The following is a 15,461-nucleotide window of genomic DNA, read 5'->3' as shown; positions in this document are numbered from 1 at the left end:
CACAGCCAGAGTCATACAGAGAGTCCAGTTCTGCTAACTGACGACACCACTGGTTTACTCGATTCATAGAGGATTATACATGGATAAAGAAATAATTTAGCTAAACATTCTGTGAGGACACATTAAAGCTTTCAAAACACATGTGGTCAAAACTATTTATTATTTGGGTCTAAGAACTACTGTGTTGACAGAACGGCCTTTCCGTATGTCTCCAGTCTCCAGTCAGCTTGGAGGAGTCGCCTCGGGGGTGGGGGGTGGGGTGGGGGGATGAAGGTGGTGATGGGAAGTGGATAGCTGACAAGGTCCATACAGGGGCTCTGTTACCAAAAGCATCTCGGTATTTCAAATGTTACGCGTTACAACAGAGAATATCTTCATGTGTCAGGTTAGCCCCATTTGTGACTTCACTCTCTTTCAGCTCTGTATTTACTCTCTGCCAACCCCTGAGGGAAATATGTGGCTCTTTCAGCTGCTAAACACTCCATTGTGTTCACCATCTAGTTGCTCACTTTGTCTGTCTGTTGTTTGCCGCTGAGCAGGTAGTGTAGGGTGGGTTTGTAGAGCTTTTTCACTGAAAACGATGCCATGAGAGCACTGACACTGAACCAAAACAGTGAAGTTGCAGCCAGACAGCTAAACAATGAACTGAAATTCGCTGTGAAGCTCCATAAAGCTGAGGGGAGCTGCAGATTCAGATGATTGTTCTCTGTAGGTTCATCACTACAAGCAAATCCTTTCACACTGTCATGCTGTTTTCACATTGTCATTTGATACATTATTATGACAACATTGATTACAGTTGCTATAAGGGACAAGCCAAATTGTTCTTGTTTTGCCTGTTACCCAGCAGAGGGTTGTGTTTTTAAAGGTATTTACATTATCTCACAGATGTCTACTGTGCCTGTAAAGATAAAATGTTTGCCCAGAGCTAAACCCACATTTAAACAGTTTCTCTCTTAAGACTGTGACAGTTTTTTTTGCAAGCAAATCACGGCTGATTCTTCAAAAACTGTCGATCAACATGAAACCAAAGGCAACATGAGTTATACTGCCCACGGGTGTCCTCGTGCTCATGCATGTAGGTAAAACACCTTGTAAAAACACTGCTCCACAGCACTATTTAAGCTACCAAAGGTATTAAGCACACAATGTGGTTTGGCCTGATAAAAAGAACAGGACAATAAACAGCTGCAGAGCTGAAAAAGATGAAGAGAAAAAGAGGCCTGTGCTTTCCTGCAACCAACATTGTGAGGATTTATACCAGTTAACTATATTCTGTGACGTGCGTTCACCTGTTGTAAAGCGACTTAGCTTCTCCTCGGTCTCGGCTACAAGCAGCAAATACTCAGGAAAGACTGCTACAGACAACGGATGTGCAAAGCAAGGGTCAGACGACTGACGGCGCCAGCATGGCAGGCTACTTGTATTATAGAGTTGCGTGTTGTAGCACCAAGAGCAGGAGACAGTGCAGACTGTACACATCCATGGGATGATGAAAACAGCTTTGAAGATACAACCCATTGCTGGATAACAGGTAGAAATATTCCACTTTGTGTGTCCACTATGTGCCTGTATCATGGAGCAACATATGAAGCGCTGAGGTCACAAATGGTGCTAGCTTCAGGTGTTATTTTATGCATACTGGGACTGAAGGCTCAAACATATAAATCCAGCTTGAAAACACGTGTTGCAAAAAGAGCTAATGCAGCTGAATAGTTAGTCCTGACCGAAGCGTTTAACGGCTGTCTTTAACGATGCAACGTAAGCATGACATGCAGCAAATGAGGACTGCATGAACCAAAAGGTGTTCCCTGACCTCTCTGTTTCAAACCAGCGTTATCATCACTGCTAGCTGAAAGAAAAGTGAGTGTATCACACATCCAAATACCAGAAAGAGTGGGATGGTATCAGTTCTGTCACGCTAAGATGCTTTTAAGAAACCAGCCCTCATTAGTGCAACTACAGTGAGAAGGGAAGCTGTAACAATGATGCTGATGATTATGATTGTGATGATGGTGTTGATGAAGATGATACACTGTTTAATGAGTGCTCAACTAATGTCACACTGTGAATGTGGAGAAGGGGAGGAGGGGAGAGATGAAGGCATGACACAAAGAGGAGGAAGAGGAGGAGGGGAGGCAGAGAAGCCCTTGTGGGAAGAAGACTTGGGTAGTACAGAGCCAAGTTTTTAAAGCAGAGGCTCTGGGTCTGGATTCATCAAACTGCTGGACTTCAGATAAAAGCAAAAATCCTTCACTTTTGCTTCCACTAGACCTTAAATATTCAAGCTATGCCTCAAATTTCTTTTGTCATAAAATACTCTTACATTTGGTCAAAGCAATAGATTTCATTCAGACTGAGATGACTTTAGCCTGGTCTGCATGAGATTTGAACATTTAATAAGATTCTACACCTTTTTCCTTCTTTTGGTTCTGTGCATTTTTCAGGGTGCAAACAAGAATAAAGCTGTCACTGATTTTGCCTGCAATGACTTTTCATATATCTTCATTATCTGCACTTGTCAACATGGAACTAAGTGATCATTATTATCTGGTATCTCTCGAGTACCAACAGGACGATTTCTTTCCTGCTCCATTTTCTTTTTTTCCCCCCATTTCCAATTGTTTAATCCAGATAATTTATGTTTGTATGTTATAGATGTTCTAGGTTGTTGTGAATTTCTACACTAATAAGATCAACTTTTTAAAAATCAAAAGGACATTTTTCCATTTTTTGGGGGGAATAATTTCACATAATTTTCAGAAATTTGATAAATACAGGCCCAGGCCCTCAAAAATCAAAATGGCAAGAGAGTACTCCATACTTATCTATTTTTTAAGCAATCTAATGTAGTTTTCTATTTAAGCTTTGATTTAGAACTTCTGGTGAAATATCAACAAGTGTCTTCTGATTATTTTCTTGCTACATTTCTAAACAGTAATTGTGCTATAGCTTCACTTTGGCGCTTGATAACCAAAATGCTGGCGCACGTTATCATCTCATATCCAAAGCTTGGAGACAGTCATCAGAGGGAAGGAGGAGGAAGGGATGGGATATGAGAGAAAGATAAGACAGACAGACAGACAGACAGACAGACAGACAGACAGACAGACAGACAGACAGACAGACAGACAGACAGACAGACAGACAGACAGACAGACAGACAGACAGGGAAGGAGATCAAGATTTTGTCCCAAAAACATGCTCTTAAAGCTACAGCGTGCAAAAGTCTGCCTCTTGGTGACAATATTATCATTACAAACCCATACATGAATGCATTACCCTTCGTTAATATGAAAACAACGACAACAACAATAAGAAGAACAATAATGAAATCAAATCAGATAATGGTACGTGTCGCCTTGATTTGAACCACCTCCTTAAACATTAAGGAACCGAGCTGTAGGATGATCCACCAATAGGCTGCTGAGCAGACTTTAGCTGCTCCCACTTCAGGAAGCAGCAGTCCCAGATAGTCCCAGCCTAGTCCTCCGTTATGTGCTTGTGTAAGTGTGTACTGTAGTGACGTGTGTGTGTGTGAGAGAGAGGGAGAGTGAGGGGACTCAGGCTGATATTAGAAAATTAGAGAAGTAGGAAGTGTTGAAAGAGTGATGTGTGTGATCATGTAGTATGTGTGTTTCTTCAGAGTCGCTCCTTGGTGGGAACCCAGATGTAAGGACCAGACTGCTCCTCAATGACCTGCTTCACCTGCGAATACACCTCCTCTAGAGATGAGCCCTGGACTATAGCTGCAGAGAGACAGAGAGAGAGAGCATTTACCAAAACATGCGACCATTAACCCGCGGTTTGTGTACAAAAAGGAACTATTCATGAAAATCTCTACAAAAGGAAGAGTAAGCTTTAAAGTTGTTTGAAGCTTTCAGTTCTGCCACATGATCTTCATCAACATGTACACGACGCAGTGTGTTAGTGAGCTGGTTGATGGATTTTTCACTTTTGAGAGAGCTCCTGTAGGCTAACCACGTCCTTTTTGGCCAAGATGTCAAACCTTTTCTCCAATATTTGGGCTCATGGTGGTCTATCCCCAGAACTCTTCCTTGGTCCTCAGCAGTCAAATCCCCACATTGTCTCTCATGGAAAACTGACAGTGACTCATGTTCCCACATGAAGTCACAGAAACTTCACAGAGCATTGATGAGTTACTGTGCATGTGGGAAAGGAACAGCAGCTCATGTTTGTGTGTGTTTGTGTGCGAGTAACTAACCGGTGAAGTACTCTGTGAACTCCTGCTCTAGCTTGACAGCTCTGTCGAAGGTCTTCCTCGCCTGCTCCTCGGTGAAGCGCTTGTTCATCTCTCTGGAGAGACAGACAAGAGTTACAATATAAAGGCACAGGACAAAAACTTCATGTCTTTTAGACGGAACTAAACCCTCAGCAGCCTCTTTGAGCGACTGGCAAGTTCAGCAGTGGTGAAATGACACGATGATAAGTGATCATAACTGACCAAATACGTCTGAAAGAGCTGGAAAATAGAATATTTCATAAAGAAAGCATATATTTTGTGACTGCATGATATCTGGTTTTGACTAATTTGGTATTTGTAAAGTTTCTGCATGATTGCCCTTATTACAAGTGTACCAGTACCAAGTACATAAGAGGTCATTTTTCCATATGACATAATGGCTGTATTGTATTTGCCGGTGTTAATTATGAAATGTGATTAGTGTTACTCAGGTTTTCATTGCTCCTGGTAGCTTAGTCCCAGCAGAACACCACTCCTGCTCACTGTTTAAGTGAGGCTTTCACACAAAAAGATTGGTCTATCTCATTATCAACAGCCCCCCCGTCCTTATGAACAAGATGAACTATCAAACTTGGTTGTAACCCCTCTTTGCACGTTGTTATAGCGATCCAAGAAAGATTTGAGCATTCATTTTAGCTAAGTCCCATTCCCCAAAATGGGAAATAAGGCCATAAAGTGAAGTATTCACATTTATAAGAGACTCTGAGTGGGAAATAATAGAAGTAGGAAAAATCAGGTTTGGGCCTGGGGCTGAAGGGGTTAATGCTGGGCTGTGATTTCTACTTACAGAGTATTATGGGCTGTATCTTACATTCATGTTCATGTGACATACACGTAGTTCATGTTGTGATAGATGCAGCATGTTGCTTAAATTACAAGCTATTACATCATCGAGAGGATATTAGCAACGTTAGATTCAGGATGTTGAGATTTGAATTTCATTCTTGACTTTGGAAACAGCAGCTGACAAAACAACCTCACCGCAAGGTCCATTTAGTAGCTGCTCTGGAGCTTTCAACCATATGACACTGTCCTCAGCAGGTAGGAGACCTCGTGGTGAGATGTTTAGCTCAAATACATGATGCTGTATATGTTATGAATGGTGGGGCTGTATTAAGGTGACTTACAGGATGTTGTCGACGTTGCGTGGTCTAATGAAGATAGCAATGGGATGGAGGCCTGCCATCTGGAGACGCTTTATGGCATTCCCCGATACATCCAGTATACAGTGTTTACCCTGGGAGAGACACACAGAGCTGTTTCTGTTTCCTCTGTCCTGCTCATTCTGCCTCCTCTCGCCTCATGCTCTCTCTATAAACTCACCTTGTCAGCGACCTCTTTGACAGACTGTATGCTGGTTCCATACAAATGGTTGTTATACTGTCCAGCCTCTATGAACTTGTGCTCCTGGATCTCTCGCTCCATGAGCTCTCTGGAGGACATGAAGTGGTAATCTCTGCCGTCCACCTCGTAGTCTCGCCGCGGCCGTGTTGTGTCTGAGGATCACAGATTTTACAGAGATTAAGTTATTATTTAAGAATAAAATATGATCATATATTTATATCACAATCCCTTTCTTTCAGGGGTTTTGTGGCATTTTCAGTGTATTGCTATCTACTGACAGGTTTCAATCTTAGAACTGACATCTGACAAGTGTTTAGTTGATGTAGTTTACTCAGTAAAAACATCGCAACAGACAATAAAAGAATAAATAAATAAAAAGTATGAACATACTAAGTTCACATCTTTGATAACAGTTTGTTTCTAAAAATTGCAAGTACAGGTACATAGATGGGAAAAAAAAAATAAACATTGGTAGATAGAAGAAGGTAAAGATTATGGTGTTCCAGCTCCTCACTTCTTCTTGTTTGCAGATTGGGTAAAACAAATATTTTTGAGGATTTAACCTCAAAGAAAATATAATACATCAGCCTGGATTGATTCAGTTTAATCGATTTTATCTTTTACTTTCAGTTCCTGTCGGTTCCCGCTGTGTAGTTTTCATTTTCAAGCTGCCTGTCAGGCAAACTGTCTGGGAGCAGTGACAAATGATGAACGTGTGATACAAGTACCGAAGCTGTCTGTCTACACCAAACTAAACACCAACTTTCAAAAAAATGTGGAGAAAAGTACACAACAAAAAAATAACATTTCATTTAATGTCAGCTTTCACTACAACATGATTTTATAGTTTTCATAACGTGTTAGGGTAAAGGCTGCCTTATTAATTTCGAGGCCACTGCTGCGACACTCACGTGGGACACAGGAGCCAAACTTGTCAGGGAACTCGGAGATGAGGTCATCGTTGACCCGATCTTTCATTGGTCCGAGCACGATGACTGGCCGCGTGTAATTAACTGTGATAAAATAAACAGAACCAGATCGACACACAAAGACAAAGCAAGTTGAGCAATGCCAACACATCAAAGTAAAACTAATTAACCCCTTAACATCCATCCTTGTAGTTCTGTTTCAGTAGCTTTACAGCGGCATTCTTTATATTTTCTGTATTAACAATCAGTGAAATAACTTTGTGTAATGCTGTGTAAAGGGCTTCACTTGTAGAGATGAACCCACAGAGAATTATCACCTCTGCAGTTGCCCTCAGCTCCACGGAGCTTTTTAGCACCTTTCAGCTCATTGTTTTTGTTTCACAGCCCTTAACTTTACTGTTTTGGTTCACTCTCAGCCGTTTTCAGTGACAAAGCCCTGATAAACCCACTGTATGCTCCATGTTCAACAAAAAACTGCACACAGACAAAGTCAATAACTGATATTCCCATTAGGAGCTGGTGGAGACCAAAAACAGAGCACCAACGACAGTCAACACTGGGTTTACATTCATCAGGTGGACAGAAACACGACTCCAAATTACAGCTAATACAGCTTCATGTCTGCCACATCTGTAAATTGTTACATGTTAATCAACACAACTTTAAAAGGTGATTGTACAGCTTGTTTCTGCTGCACCCAAGGGGCCAAGTAAAATAACTCTGGTTTAAATTTGGGAAAAATAATCAAATTCCACTCTGACTGAGATTAACACGTATAATCAATGTCAGTTTGATCTGATTCAAACATCTTTGGAAAGATGTTTGGCTGCAAAGCATGAGTGTGTAATGACTGACACACTAGTGGTTCAATGGGATTTATCAAACAAGCCTTTAATTTCACACTGTATTGGTTATTTTTCATTATAAAAGTTCAAGGTAAATTTCCATATAATATCCCTGATCAGATGAAGAAGAGGGATCATACTTCACAAGACTGAACAATATAAAAAGGAAACAAATGGACCTTGAAAAACTAAAAATAAATTAATTATGTGAAGTTAAGCACTGACCTTCCTGCTGCATGACAGGCTGGTAGGTGAGGAGGGTCTCTTCCTGGCCAGCTGATTGGACAAACAGAAATGAGTGACACATTCAGCAACACAGCGAATGAGATTACAGATATCAAAACACACCTTTAGCCTTTTCTAGTTTTTGGGTAAACTTCTTCAACAGCTGGAAAAGCTGGAGAAGTAGAAAAAGGTAACTTGCACGCACACACACACACACACACACACACACACACACACACACACACACACACACACACACACACACACACACACACGCACACACACACACACACATACAAACACACACACGCACAGCCCCACACAAACACATAAATACTCACATGCACACAAGAACACAATGATCACAACACACAAATACAAATGTGCATATATGCATTACACACCCACAAGCACACACAGAGAAACGCACACACATAATTACACGCAAACCAGCAGTAACATAATGTGGCTGCGGTTTGAAAGAAAAAAACAAAAAAAACAAATACCAAACAAGAATGAGCAAAAAAAGACGAGAGAAAGGGAGAGAGAGACAGAGAGAGAGAGAGAGAGAGAGAGAGAGAGAGAGAGGGAGAGAGAGAGAGAGAGAGAGAGAGAGTCTAGACTTACAGGAACAACTCTCACTATCGCTGGTGCCAGAGGTTACCAGCTCTGGAAGGACAAGACAGGTCAGAGTCAGCAACACACACATTCAAACACACAAATACAGACAAAGACACACACACACACACACACACACACACACACACACACACACACACACACACACACACACACACACACACACACAGACTTGCGTTCTTTCACTGACACACATTCACTGTTAACAGAAATAATCAGCCACTCAGTAATCCATATTCACTTGAGGCGAGCTGGAGTCTATCCCACAACAATATACAATCAAAACCTACAGGATGTGGCCAAAAGTATGTGGACATCTGATCATTACAGCCTCCACAACACAACGCAGTAAGGTGCTTCCTTTAAAATCGGTACTTTTTTCCATGAGGAAAGGTGCAACAGACGACTCAGCTGGAAATAAATAAATAAATAATTATACAGTAACTTTTCCTAATGTAATAAAGGAGTAATTGTAAAGATGAGTTAGTATTGCATGTCCATTAAGTTTGGAGACATATGAAAAAACACCACAATCAAATCCTACATGCAAATCCTTCTTTCAAACTCCTTCAGTACGCAACGCAGGCTGAGCCACAGAAGACATTATGTATCTGTTGCAGTGGAGCTCATGAGCAGGAAACTGAATGTCACGTGTCAAATCTGCGCATTTGTGCCTTTTACAGGGAACAACAGTACAACAGTCTGTGGGAGACCGCTGAGTCAGCACCTGGATGAGACAGACTGATTGTCTGGACACAAACATTACACCTTTATGTGAGTGTTGAACGTGTCATTCCCAAACCACGGGACATTAATATGCTGCTGCAACAGCCTCCACTCCTCTGGGATTTTGGGAGCTGGCTGCAGGGACAGATGCAGAGAGGTAATTTTTGGTGATACAGCTCAGGGTCGGAACTGGCACTGAGCCTCTGAGCGGCCACACAGTGCTATGAAATAGAGTCTCAATGAAAAGTAATCTACAATAATATACTTGGGAAGTGGCCCAAAAAGAAAATTGAAATACTAGACTGTACTTTTTTAGCACAATATGTCCAGTAGTTTTGGTTAGTAGGTGCTTTACATTAGTATTTTAAAAACCTATAATGTAGTACAGTATGTACATTATGGATTGTATATAATGCCTTGTAATAAAGTACTTGCACTGCATTGTTATAGAGTCAAAGAAATCACCCAACAGTATATAAAAAACAGTATATAAAATGTGTAAAATTAGTGAGTACTTTTATTGTACTTGACATGTTGCTGATATAATTGCGTACTTTTACTTCAAAAGGATTTTGAATCCAGGACTTTTACTTGTAACAGAGTATTTTTATATTGAGGCATTGCTGCTGTTGCTAAAGTGAGAGATCTGAAAATGTTGAAATATGACCACACTTATGGTTGTTGGCTGGCTGAACTGATTGAACAGAGCTATCCTGGACAGTGACTCCAACAGCAGGATGGGGGAGGCGGACGGAAGATATTAGAGATATAAGGGTCGACATGAAAGCTACAGTAGTGTCAGTTCAGCTGGCTAAGGAGCTTAAGTTACACATACTGACCAGCAGGTGTCACTGATGGGGAGAATACCTACCTTTGTCATCCTGATCCTGTGGGGGGAGAGAGAGAGAGAGAGAGAGAGAGTGAGAGAGAGAGAGCATTTATCAGCACACGGAAGATAATCACAACAGTATCTTGACTGTTATCAGCAGAGGCCCTATCTCTCACACACACACACATACACAGTGAGCAAGACTAATTTGCAGTCTTTCTCAAAGCACGGAGGCAGGGGATATAAGTGTGTGCGTGTGTGTGTGTGTGTGTGTGTGTGTGTGTGTGTGTGTGTGTGTGTGTGTGTGTGTGTGTGTGTGTGTGTGTGTGTGTATATGTGTGTGAGAGAGAGGGAGAGAGAGAGATCATTTTTAATTATCAGCTCGTCAGTGTGCAGAGTTGCTGATTGCAGAGTTGCTGATTCACTAAGTGCTGGAAAACAGAGCGCGAGCCGACAACAGTGATATCAATAGCTTGTGTTAGACTGGTGTGAGCTCGCATCACCACGCTGCGCAAAGTGTGATTAAAGCCACATCATCGCCTCGCCTGTGAACTCAGGCTGAACCTTTCTAAATCACAAATATCAAAGTCTCAAAAAGCTGGTTTGTCTTCTTTTAATTAGTCTCTTATCAATAGTTAACCCGACCACACTTTCCTACTAACGGTCGGCCTGGCTGCTCAGACCAAAATACATTTCAAGTCAATTCATTATCATAGAAATTCTTCACTTCATCTCTTTGTTGATTTAACCCCCTCTAGTGCCAATCAAAATCCAAAGCATATCTATTAACATGACTTGATTTTGTGATGTTACTGATGTGACATGTTTTTAGAGGTTTAGGAATGAAATGTGCTTTACAAGTAACACTGCTTTGCTCTTACCAAACAAATTAAATCTATTTTTCTTTCATTTTTCCACATATTTGGTCGCTGTGCTCTCACACTAAGATGAGGAATGACTCCTATGAATAGATCTGAGTGGAAGTATTGTTTCTGTGGTTTTATTGCCAGCAGTTATATATAAGTAAGCTGACAGGTGAAAAAAACACTTTTCTTTTTTGTCAAAGCTCCTTCTGCACCTGGTTTAACAGCATCTCAACACATTTTATCCGAGAAGTGACGCTCACTGGGAATCTATTATTAAGAGTTTCACATGGTGTCCATGTTTTCTGTATCTTGAGGGTGTGTTTTGACACAGTGCATTAGGATTATTGCACAGCATTCATCTCACCCCAATACTATTCACCACTTTCATTAATTTTGCCAATATTTACTTCAAACACCTGTTTTTTTAAAACTGCTTTGACAAACAAAGGATTAAGAGCACACTATCATACATAGGGTTTAATGTCTTTTTCACCAACAACCTTCAGTCTTAATGCTATGGATAAAAATGAAGGACTAGGACTTAATATTAAGGTTTTTAAATCTAATTGCTACTCACCGATCTGTCCTGAGACCTCGTCACTTTGACCGTCTTCAACCTCGACCTCTCCTTTTTCTCTGCCCTGTGAGACGGAATGGAAAAAAAACCTTATGAGAAATGCTGAGAAAGAAGAAGAAATGTAGCTGACTTGAGTTTACTTCCTCTGCTTGAATCTGTGTTGATGTGTCTGCGTGTAAGATCGGTATGTTCAGACATTATTCGCTGCTTCATCGCTAGTTTCATCAGTGTGTCGTGCTCTAGCCTGTGAGTCACTGCCTACACAACGATAATTGTTCACAGTAAAATAATGGGGGTTTAACCAGGCAAATGTGAGCCCTGTTGGCAGAGGGATATTGCCTCTCATCACCTCTTATGTCTGGTAGATCAAACCCGCCATCACAGAGTCGTGATTTTAAAACGTGGTGTCCTGGAACTGTAGAACTACTTTAATGTAACGGTGATTTTCTTAGAACAGATGCAAAGAGATGAGAGCGAGACCAAAATACTTCAGCCATATGGTAGACAAGACATTTTCTCCCCATCGAGGGTCTGCTCGCTCCTGCTAAGGAGACACTTTTGTCTGTTAAGTTTAAATTTAGATTTGTCACTTCCTGTGCTGGGGCATTTCCTGCTGGTGATCGTACTCAACTGCAGAGTTTCAAATGAGGTGAATCTCCAGCGGCTCGGTTCAGAGACGTGTTCCTCTGCTGAAACTTCATTTTATAATTTAGGATGACAAGCCAGATGTGTTTTGAGACAAAGTCTTACATTATGCAGCTTTTAGCCTCCAAATGTCTGTAAACAGACAAACAACCCTCACTGAAAACAGACCAGCAGCACTGAGGTCCACAGCAGAAATTACAACAAATACTGAAGTAGAAAAAACGTGTTCGACTGCAGGCAATTCTTTAATCCCTGGAGGCAGCTCAGATCTGAAAGGCTTTACAACCCAACACAATACCTTCACATGAGAATATTTATAATGCTGCATCTGCAAATACTGTTTCCTATGTTTCTCCTTTCTCTCCTCTTTTTCCTTTCCTCCAAAAAACACAATTAGAATGTAATTCAATGCAAAAAGCTAGTGCAAGTGAAACAGAAAGAGGAAGAGAAGAGGGAAGGGAGGAGGACTGCAGAAAGAGGAGAAGAAAAAAAGGAGATGAGGAGAAGGAGGTGGGGGCGAGCAGGTGGAGCAGAAAGGGGGGGGGGATTAGGGGGAGGAGAGGAGAGCAGGAGAAAAAGAGGAGGGTCCTGAGGTCAGTTAAACGGACAATATCAAAAAACCTTTTTCACAGTGGCTTCAAAAACTTCAGATGTTTGACCTCATATGACACTGGCCTTTGATATCTCAGCCTCTTATAATCAATAATTTAATGCATCAGTTTGATCATCATCTCCCTACCACAACCTTTAAAACCTATATTATCCGGTATGTAATGCCTCCTCTTATATTTCATATCTTAAAAGTGAAGTTCTCTTAGTCCTTTACTATAACACAGTTATTTTGTTACCCCTGGTGCACCGGCCTCTGACACCCAGATTCTCTCACCCAGGCTTGATTCTAACACCTCAGTCTATTAATACCCCCAATCTAAACCCCTGTGTGACATTCTCCACATCCTTCCCTCCCATGTTCCATTCGCTCACTCCCACTCCTCTCTTGCCTCTCATTCCTCTTTCACTTATTCACTTATTTTATCACGCCCTCACTTTCTTTCCTTCCACTCCATCACTTTCCACATCCCTCCCTCCTCGCCACCTCTCTCTGTGTCACAGATGGGAACGAGACTTGTTCTAAATCATGTCCTCCTCCCACTTCAGGAAACCTATCAACATCTGTCTGTCACCTCCTCCACTGGGGAGCAAGGGAGGCGAGAGGAGGGATTGTTGCTCAGTTTCCACTCCGGGCTCATATTCAGCAGATTCTACATAATGATGATGTTTGCAGTCTTATGGGCAGCGATGGAGGAAGTACTCAGATCCTTTACTTGAGTAAAAGTACTAGTACCATGCTGTAAAAATACTCAATCTTTCCTGTTACATCCAAAACAATCTGAACTCTGACCTCCTGCGGCTTGGGATGACTCCGACTTCAGGGCAGTTTGGTGGTGGGGGGCTGAGGTGACGGGCGGGCCACCACTCCTCCTCGCCAGCGCTGCTCACGTGGAGGATATCCCCGAAATGAAATGGCAGGGCCTGATTGGGCGTGCTCAGATCCGACGCACTTCCATCGTAGTCGAACAACGCTCTGCAGGAGGACAGAAGGAAAAACAAATCCAACATCAAGAAAAGACAATGCAAAATATTGACTATACATTTTATCTTGAATATGAATTAATTTACAAAAAAAAAAGCTCGACATCTACAATAAACAATTAAAAATAAAATGAACTGACAAAACAAGACAAAGACAGACAGACACAGAGATCTGTCGTAAAAACTGCTTCCAGTGGACTGCTTTCCTGCACTATTAATCTATGACCTTGTCGGTGTGTACATGCCACTATGTGTGTGTGTGCAGCTGTGCACATCTGTCTGCGTACATGTCAGTCTGTTTGTGAGCATTTGTGTGTGGCTGCGTATGTTTGTGTCTGAACGGTGATCTGTCTCTGTGACCACAGAGTTTCAAACTCATCCAGAGGGAAAAGACCGGGGAAAGTAGGCCAGCTGTGTGTGTGTGTGTGTGTGTGTGTGTGTGTGTGTGTGTGTGTGTGTGTGTGTGTGTGTGCGCGCGCAAAGGAAGTAGAGCTGAAATAACCAGCATCCCCTAAAGTCCCCACTGCCTTCATCAATAAAATAGAGCATAGACAGTGACGGAGAAACCAAGCGAGGAAGAAAAAAATCAGACGGAGGTAGATGGCGAGGGTCTGACATCAGTACAGAAAAAACACCACCTCATGTTTTATTGATGTTAGATTAAAGATGATGGAAGAAAGACTTCCACGCAGGACATTATGTATTCAGCTGGCCGCTAAAATATGACTCTCCATCAGACGGGAGACTGGAGAGGAAAGGAAATGTGATCTGATGACCAGAAGGTCAACAGTTCACCTGGGATTTCTCTGATCAGCTGTGGTGCCGCCTGACCTTTGCGAGCAGCCGTAATTAAACTTCGTCCATGTGGTTAAACGTGCAGTGCCGAACTTTTGTCTCCCAATTCTGCTCATGGCGAGTCAAATTAAAATACTCACCATGGAAAATTTTAAGAAGTTGTAAGTGAAGTGTCCCTTGAAAATATTGAGTTTAGGATGAATAAATATTGTTGACACAATCTAGACTCTTTATTTCTTCTCTGAAAATTGCTAATATTATAGGAATATCATGTATTCAAGTGAAACAACTGCTGACTAGTAGTTTTAGTGCTCAGCATTACAGAAGTGTGACAGAATCTTCTTAATCTACAAATGTGTTTTTTAATTGATAAATAAGATGTATGAGTGAATATGTATTCTGCTATAAGCAGGATATGCAAAACAGAAGCAGACATTAAGAGATGCTCATGAGAAATGAAAAGAGTTTGAAATATTAAAAGACATCAGAGAAAGAGATCGCACGTGAAAGCTTACAGGATGCAGTGGATATATGAAGTGCAGGGTTACCTTTACATGACTGGTTATAGAAGAAAATATAAAGTAAAAAACAAACAAAAGCACTCTGATTGTAAGAGTTCCTCAATAAATAAAAAACATCTTCAAATGATTTTTGCATCTAGCAGCTTACACTGATGGATAGCGTGTAGTGTTTTAAGGCCACAGCTATGTAAATGTACCTCGAAATCAATTACCTGTTCTCAGTATTACAGTCAGTTTAATTCCTCTGTGGGAACCTCTGAAATGGAATTACTTAAGTGAAGGACCACAGTAATTACTGCAGGGCTCGCTTTTACACTGGCCTGATCCCAGAGTGTGTGTTAACCTGTGGAAATCCACATGTACAAACATGTAACATTAAATACCATACGGTGCTGTGTTTGCACAATGTTCATATTGTGCATATTTGCAATAATTCTATATGTTCTAAATGGCAAAATACAGCATGCAAGAAATACTGAAAACATGAGGTGCATCAGGCTGCATTTACATACATTTACAAGTGGGTCCACAGATACATACTTTGAAGGGCAGCTGCAAGATTTGAGTGTGTACTTTCTGTAACTTCATAATGTCACTACTTCAAGAGTAAAAACCAGAGCATCCATATTCTAAGAGTTCCACACAACACATCCCAAACAAAGT

At 41.3% G+C, this 15,461-nt stretch overlaps 1 protein-coding gene across 7 annotated transcripts in view; it reads right to left on the bottom strand.

Moving 5' to 3' along the window:
* The window catches only part of LOC139330368 (discs large homolog 1-like protein), a 104,549-nt gene that overhangs the window by 174 nt on the left and 88,914 nt on the right, over window positions 1–15,461 (bottom strand). For 6 of the 7 annotated variants that reach the window (XM_070961231.1, XM_070961233.1, XM_070961236.1 and 3 more), the window contains 10 exons: window positions 13,292–13,474; window positions 11,245–11,308; window positions 9,844–9,859; window positions 8,235–8,276; window positions 7,608–7,658; window positions 6,520–6,621; window positions 5,588–5,760; window positions 5,392–5,501; window positions 4,226–4,317; window positions 1–3,749 (listed from right to left, as the gene is read on the bottom strand). The exon at window positions 1–3,749 is cut by the window's left edge and continues 174 nt beyond it. In XM_070961231.1, coding sequence (XP_070817332.1) covers window positions 3,643–3,749; window positions 4,226–4,317; window positions 5,392–5,501; window positions 5,588–5,760; window positions 6,520–6,621; window positions 7,608–7,658; window positions 8,235–8,276; window positions 9,844–9,859; window positions 11,245–11,308; window positions 13,292–13,474 — 940 coding nt within the window. In that variant the 3' untranslated portion in view covers window positions 1–3,642. The remainder of the gene's footprint in view (window positions 3,750–4,225; window positions 4,318–5,391; window positions 5,502–5,587; window positions 5,761–6,519; window positions 6,622–7,607; window positions 7,659–8,234; window positions 8,277–9,843; window positions 9,860–11,244; window positions 11,309–13,291; window positions 13,475–15,461) is intronic. The other variant, XM_070961232.1, reaches the window with a different exon arrangement.

The sequence above is a fragment of the Chaetodon trifascialis genome, chromosome 4 (genome assembly GCF_039877785.1).
Source record: "Chaetodon trifascialis isolate fChaTrf1 chromosome 4, fChaTrf1.hap1, whole genome shotgun sequence".
NCBI lineage: Eukaryota > Metazoa > Chordata > Actinopteri > Chaetodontiformes > Chaetodontidae > Chaetodon > Chaetodon trifascialis.
The sequence above is the reverse complement of the archived record's forward strand: the minus strand, read 5'-3'. Positions and strand labels throughout refer to the sequence as shown.